At 39.2% G+C, this 8,188-nt stretch overlaps 1 protein-coding gene across 1 annotated transcript; it reads left to right on the top strand.

Annotated features, from left to right (window-relative positions):
• Positions 1-243: 243 nt before the first annotated feature.
• Positions 244-6,864, top strand: lrit2 (leucine-rich repeat, immunoglobulin-like and transmembrane domains 2). Its single transcript, XM_052041359.1, has 3 exons — positions 244-350; positions 545-1,326; positions 6,059-6,864. Exons 1-3 carry the CDS (start codon positions 244-246, stop codon positions 6,862-6,864), a joined length of 1,695 nt encoding a protein of 564 aa, XP_051897319.1.
• The last annotated feature ends 1,324 nt before the right edge of the window (positions 6,865-8,188 follow it).

Genomic DNA, 8,188 nt, shown 5'->3' with positions numbered 1-8,188 from the left:
TCTGATTAACTTAAGCATTTACTGATGTATTTCACAAATGTGGATCCACTTTGAGTTTAGGCTACTTTCCCCATGGAACGAAGGTAGGGCTTTAGTATCTTGTCTGACCCACCTTACCTTCTGTTGGTTCTAAGGTTACGTCAGATGAGATTACTGTTAATGTGATTAAAGTTAATCTCAAATTCAGAAACACACACATTCGGTTGGTGTTGTGACCAACGCCTTGCCTACATTTAACTAAATATGGACATGAAGTGGAATGTTTTCTGTCTTTTCCTCATCTGCTGTGCTGAACAAACGATTGCATCCTGCGTAACAGAGTGCTCCTGCAGAAATGACAGCTTTGGAAGGTGAGAGTGAGATTTATTCATTTATACATAGTATTTCTGATACATACCGTACATTGTCAAACACAAGCTATGAACTAAATTAATGCATAAATGCATTTAAGATACTAGATTTAAAACTGATGCTTACAATGCAGTATTTATTTATACATATATTAAATAAACGTTCATCACAAAAACTACGTTTTGTTCCTCAGGAGTTTGATTTGCATGACTGCAGCTCTGGGAAGAATACCAAAGAATGTCCCATCTGATGTTAAAAAAATCAGGATAGAAAATTCTCACCTGGCAGAATTGCCCCAAGGTGCATTTTCCACAACCCCTGCCTTGGAATACCTGTGGCTGAATTTTAATGACATTACAGTCATGCACACGAGATGCATGCAGGGTCTGAGCAAGCTCTCTGAGTTGCGTCTGCAAGGGAACAAACTGCGCTCAGTGCCATGGACAACTTTCCAGGACTGTCCAGCTTTGAAAATTTTGGATTTAAAGCACAATAGACTTGATGCTCTTCCAGAAAATGCGCTGAGGTATCTTACCAACTTGACTTATTTGGACTTATCGTTCAACAGGCTTGCTGTGGTTTCTGGAGATGTGTTCTTAAATTGGCCAGTCTATCTGAGAGCACAACAGTATGATGGCCCAAGAGATGGCATCTCTAATGCTGTCCTAGCTCTCCATGATAACCCTTGGTTATGTGACTGTCGTCTTGAAGGTTTTATACACTTCTTCAAATCCATCAGGCCCCCTGTTATTCTGATGAATTCTTACCTAACCTGTTCAGGACCAGATTCCAGGGCAGGGAGCTTTTTCTACGATGTGGAACTAAAGAGTTGCTTTAAACCATTAGTCACATCTGAGAACACGAACATTAGTGTTCCATTTGGACAGAAGGTACATTTATCCTGTACAGCTAAAGGAAATCCTACCCCTACAGTGTGGTGGACAAATGGTGTGAAGATCATTCGGAAATTTAACGGTACGTCATGGAGTACAACATGGAAACAGGCCCTTCGGCTCACCATGTCCATGCTGACTCTTTTGCCCATCAACACTAATCCCATTCACCCACATTAGGACTGTATCCTTCTTGCCTTGCCTACTTAAGTATCTGTCTCAAGTGCCTCTTAAATGTAATAATTGTATCTAATTCCATCACCACCATGCCACTGTTCCAGATATCAATCACTTTCTGAGTAAAAAACTTACCCCTACCTCTCACCTTAAACTTATGCCCTCTTCTTTTTGATACCCTTACCACAGGAAAAAGATTTTGACTACCTATCCTATCTATGCCTCTCTTAATTTTATATACTTCCAGTAGGGCACCCCTTAGCTCCTTCACTTTAGGGAAAGCAAGCTCAGCCTATCCATTCTCCCCCTATAACTAAAGCCCTCCAATCCTGGCAACATCCTGGTGAATCTCCTCTGTATTCTCTCCATTGCAATCACATGCTTCCTATAGTGTGCCAACTAGAACTGCACACAATACTTCAAGTGTGGCCTAACCAGTGTTTTGTAAAGTTTCAACATGCCATATGCCTTCTTCACCACCCTATCCACCTGTGTTGCCACTTTCAGGGAACTATGGACTTGGACCTCAAGGTATCTCTGTTCATCACCATTCCTCAGTGCCCTACAATTTACAGCATATGTCCTACCCCTATTTGACTTTCCAAAATCACCTCTCACTTGTCAGGATTAAATTCCATCTGCCAATGACCCAAGAACCCAAGTTTCCAACTGATCAAGATCCTGTGTTGCCTTTGACAACCTTCCTCACTATCAACAACATCACCAATTAAGATAAGATCTCTTTATTAGTCACATGTACATCGAAACACACAGTGAAATACATCTTTGCATTGAGTGTTCTGAGGGCAAGTGTCGCCATGCTTCCGGCACCAACATAGTATGCCTACAACCTCCTAACCCGTATGTCTTTGGAATGTGGACAGAAACCAGAGCACCCGGAGGAAACCCATGCAGACATGGGGAGAACTTTTTCATGTCATCCACAGAATTACTAATCATTCCTCCTAGATTGGGTACGGCACATAAGTTATTGGCACTCTCTGAAAGTTAAGACTTCTTCTACAATAGCAAATGTTGGTGAAATTATGTTTTAGGAAAAGAAAACCAGCAAGTGCCAACTTCAGGTAAGATTGCCTTTTAGTCTTACTGAAGATTAATTTACAGATCATGTCATCACAAGAGTAGTAAATGAACACACATACAAAATATTGCAAAACATTGGATTCCTCTCACATCCTGCAAAAATCATGTTTATTGCTCGTGATACTTTCCTTATGCCATAATTATTGTAAAACCGTTTACTCTTCAATCCAACATGTAATCTGTTTGTAGATGTGTATATGTGTATTTTATATTATTCAAACTTTCACTTCTGGATCAGTGTAAGTTTAGCAATGCAGATTGATTATCATCCAATAATTCCATTCTCAGTTTATTTTGTAGGATCTGTGGATTTTAGACTTCTTCCATCTGACAATTCCTACATTCCAAAATTGAAAATTGGGTTATCAGAGTGCGCACTTCCTGTTTAGTAATTTTGCTGATCTGATGTCAGATTACATTACAAAGCTGTCTTGTAACATTGGAGAGTAATGTTCTGATTAGTCTGCAGTAACACAACATTTTATGAAGAAAATATAAACTGCTTGCCAAAAATAGTGATCAAGTGGATTCTTGATGTCCTTCACCTGGCAGATTTAATATACCATTATATTGGTAGAAAATTATTACTTTATTTTCAGGACAAATTGGTGGGGATTATTTTGAATTCAGCTTCACTAAAGAGGCTGGGAGTCAGAATTCCTTGAAACCTCTGATTACATTTAAAGCAAATAAGCAATGATACTACGTAATAGCTTGTTTAGATTTATAATCTGGTGTACAGGACAACGTCAGAATTTTAAAAAAATCTAAACAGCCTTTTGGAGAGCGTGGGAAATTACTAATGGTAGCCCAGATCAAACCTACTCTGTCCCTGCATTACAAACTATGCACACAGATTCTCAGTCTGTGAAGCCAACCATACCAAAAGGCCCACATCATTGCATAGGCATGATAGGTACAATCACTTGTTCATAATAGATGTAGTTAAATGGACATGCCAACTAGTTAATTAAAATTTAACAATCTGCAGACACTGGAAATTTAGAAAACACTGGAATCAATCAGCATGTCAGAGAGCAGCCGTGGAAAGTGAAACAGTTAACGTTTCAGGTTGAAGACCCTTCAACAGAACTGGGTAAAGAAGAAACAAGTTAGTTGTGGGGCAGATGGGGGAGGGATGGGAAGGGGAGGGGTCAGTGGAAACAAAAGAGTAAACCAAGGACTCACAAAGGGAACTGTCCCTTCGAACAGCTGAAAGGGGAAGGCAGGGGTGGGGAAAACGAGTCTTGTGATCGAACCTTGATGAAGCTGGAAGGGTGGATCCCCACCTCTGCAACTTGAAACTAATTTGTTTTCTCTCATTCCCAGTTCTGAGAAAGGTCTTTGACCTGAAACACTAACTCTGTTTCTCCCTCCACAGATGCTGCCTGACCCTCAGAGTGTTTCCAGCATTTTCTGTTTTCATTTAATTAGTTAATTAAAGGATTGACTATAAAATTAAAAGTAATGCAAATGAATGATTAATTCCACACACTGGGTTCTGCAACTGCGGCAAGTCCAAATATTTTCCTCAACTTGTTTCTGTATCATAAAATTGAGTATACTTTATTTAGTTTATAACTTGGACAAAGGTCACAGAAGAAGGCAGAGAGAATTGGACAAATGATCACTGGATGCATACTGTAGGTAGTTCTCCCTGATATCTATTACCTCTTCAGTACTTGACCTCTACCAGGTTAGGTAAAACTAGCCTAGACTAATACAGCACCTCATCTCAATCTCTCTTTTAAAAGTATTTTGAGATCAAGTAAATTTATAATTAATACAATGTAAAATACTGTAATTTATATAACATATTGCAAGAATTTACAAAAGACTTGAATAATTTTGGATTATATAATGTAATGTTACAAACTATAATTAAGTACCATGCTCTGCTGCAGCTTTTATGCTCTGATAATATTGCACAGCTTTTAACTCTTGACTAACTGTAACTTCAACTTCCATATAATTAGCTTTAACTCCGATTCTGCACACAATTCACTCTGGCGGTTGCCCCTATTGTGACATGTTGATTGGACATGTACATAATTTCTTGGCAAAACTGTCTTGAACCCCCTCCCCTCTCACCTTTCAATACAAAAGAATCTCTATTGTAAAAGTTGATTGACGCAAACCCCTCCCTTTTTGATTGTCTCCTCCCTGCCCGGTTTATTCCTTTTCATTCTGAACCTGATTAGTCCAATTAGCCCTGTGTCATCACAGTGGGGAAGAGCTCTGAGCTTACTGACATTTGCAGAAGTTGTCCTGTTGCATGGACATCTAGTAGACAGTCAGAACGCAAAATCTTTGTGGAGACAGAAGATGATGTAAATTGTACATTGGGCTTAATCTTGCTTGTGACAGGAAAATACCTTTACTTCAACTGCCTTCATCCCACAGCCCATTTATTTTTTAAGTTGCTGTACACAGAAGTCCCATGGTCTCTCTTTGACTGCTGGGTAGAACTTTTGTCAATTTTTGGTCAATGAGGAACTAACTGCACATCTTCCTGAAGATACTGCAGCATATCCTACTGAAAAGCAGTATTAATGGACATGTATTTTCTTTTGGAAATGGTAAGGCCACATTCATTGTCTCTTTATAGTTACTCATAGGCTATGATGGTCATTTTTGAAACAAAAGAGTTGCTTTAACATCAGTGAATGAAGAGAGAAAGTAAATGAATTTTGCAAATATATGAGATGTTTATAAATATCCCAAATGAAATTGATTTGAACAACTATGTCTCAGTACAAATTTATATTTCTCATTGACATCGCCTCTTTCTACCTCAGAGAACTTAGGTTGACGACAAAAGATGGAATATGATTACTAAACTGCAGTGACAAAGGAATTTCATGCCAACTATCTTGAATTGCAGTGGTTTGAAGTTCACTTGTGATTTTGCTTCATGCCAACTGAAAGCTTGAAATTCCCCACTCTCAGAATGAATACAAAACATTCATTTTTTTCTAGGAGAACCACTCCTGCCCTGGGCAATAGACTCATGGGAGGGAGAGGGAACATTTTAAATTAATAAAATAATACTTGGAAAAATGCAACTGTCATGCATCATGACCTATTTAGAACATAGAACATAGAACAGTACAGCACAGAACAGGCCCTTCGGCCCACAATGTTGTGCCGACATAACCAATCCCTCCTACCTGCAGAATGCCCATATCCCTCTATTTTCCTCCCATTCATGTGCTCATCCAAGCCCCTCTTAAAAGCCCCCATTTCCTGAAAGATGTGTGATATACACCCTGAATTAAAGTAGGTCCTGACTGGGAATTGAAGGAAAACTGCTGGTTCTCTTTTAAGGAAGCAATCATATTCTAGCTCAATGAAATGGAAAAGGATTAGCTACACTGATGAATTTAATGGCAGTGTGAGCTGAGATGATTGTCATTGCCAGAGTTTTACCTTAGTGCTCATGGTAGGGATCCAGGGACACTTGGTATAAAAACTCATGTGACTATTTTCCATTATTACGCTATTACTTAACTAATTCTTTACATTAATTACAGTGACACTCACAAATATTGATGAAGAAACAGTGAAATCGGAGCTGGACATACCATCAGCACAGGGCGCAGAGGGAGGAAGCTACATCTGTACTGCTGCTAATTATCTTGGAAACTCGTCCACGCAGATCCTGGTGAAAATTTTGACTTCAGTAACTTTACCTACCCCCTCATCCTTGCCCCCATCGCCCTCCGAGGAGGAGAATGTTTATATAGATGTCAGGATTGCAAAGCAGACAGTATATGGGATAACCTTGGAGTGGCACGCAGTAACACAGAACCCTGCTGAGACCTGGTACACCCTACACTTTGGGAAGTTTGAAGATACCAAAAGGGAAAAGATTTACATAGGGCCGGGGGTAAATACTTACTCAGTGAACGATCTGTTTCCAGCAACAAAGTACAAGGTGTGTGTGACACTGAGAAACCAATCTCCAAAGAGAGGTCAGTGTATTGTGTTTGTTACGGGCACTGACATCAGTGAAATGGAACAGAGGGAGAAGCTTATTCACATCATCGTCATTGTCTGCGCCATGGTGCTAGCAGTTCCGGCTGGAATGTACGCCTGCACCACTGACACTCGTTTCAGCTGTTTTGACAAATGCACCAAGGCTTGTCGGCGGCAAAGGCGAGGAGACAGGACACTGAGGAAGGGGGCGCAGAATGTTACCTTCGACAGTTTGCAGACAGGGAGCGATGCTGAACTTTGCAACAGAGACTCCAAGGAAGACAGGAGGAGACGTAAGAAGTCGGATGATAAAACCCACAAGACCAAAACAGAGCTCAAAAACAGCGATGAATTGTACTAGACAACCTGATCATTAGACAAACCTTACTAAACGATTAGAGGATGTTTTATGTTTAGGGCTAAAAGTCCACTGTATATTTCACTGCTGTTTACAATACGGGACAGTTAGTGGGGACTGTGTTATTTCCATTTACGGACACTCGTGGGGTATTAACGTTAAATCCCTGTTGATTTCCTGGGTATCTCACATAGGGAATTAAAACAAGTGTATTCAGGTGAAGTGACTTTGGAGGGTAGGGTGACTAGAGTGTGCAGACTTAACACAATCCCCGCTTTAACATTTTATATATAGTATTTTGATGAGATGTTATTTATAAATAGAAATCCTTTCCATAAATTGCGAAGCAGTGTTGGAGGCTGAGTTTCTCTGCAACGCTTTCTGAAGAGTTACTTGCCCTCGGATTGATGGGCCGCAGTGTCGCTGCTGGAGGGAAGGTGTTGTTGCAATGTGATAGGCTTACTTGGGCAGTTTCAATTTTAAGTGTGGACATAGAAATTCAGGATGTAATGAATTTTGATATCAACTATAGATGTATTATTATCTTTAAAGCATAAACACAGTGGTGAAGTTGTACTTGCAGCCAAAGTCCTGAACTATTAATACAGAAATATGTTCTGAGAGCTGGGCAATTTATATTAAGTTAATTAAACAATGTGGAATAAAAAAGGTAACGTCATTGATCATAACTCTGCCAGATTGTTATTAAAACCCACCTGGTTCACTAATGCCTGCCATCCTTACCCAGTTCATCATTGGCTTCAGACTCATCATTGTGATTGATTCTTAAGGGCGGGAGAAATAGCTCCAAAACCATTTGGGATGGGCAATTAAAACTGGGCCACCCAATGAAGACCACATTGTTTTATGTCAAAGCATTAACACTCTCCCTGAACCTTGTTAATATTACTTCAGTGCCAATACAAATGAAGCCAAAAGAAATTTTCATTCAAAATACAAATGTTCACTTTTCCTGTTCAATGAAATGTCTTGATGATGCAAAAGGTCAAGCAGTTGTTCTGTAAAATAATTAACATATAATGGTTGGTGTTTGCTTGTAAACTAAAATTAATAAAACTAAATTAAAATAAATTAATAAATACAATTAAGTTAAACTAAAATTGGTGAAGGCAGCTAACATTTGGAAAAAGATTATTACTCAGTACTTCTTGAATAGAACTGTATTATATAGAAAGTGATTGTCCAATTTTTAATTTGGTCAAACCAGTCCTAGGAAACTAATCAATCTTGGGTAAAGATCCACAAAAGGAAAAGTTTTGCATTGTCAAGATACAGTTGACAAACATTCAATGAAGACTAATAGATG

Source organism: Pristis pectinata, chromosome 30 (genome assembly GCF_009764475.1).
Source record: "Pristis pectinata isolate sPriPec2 chromosome 30, sPriPec2.1.pri, whole genome shotgun sequence".
Taxonomy (NCBI): Eukaryota; Metazoa; Chordata; class Chondrichthyes; order Rhinopristiformes; family Pristidae; genus Pristis; species Pristis pectinata.
This window is presented reverse-complemented; position numbering and strand designations above follow the sequence as displayed.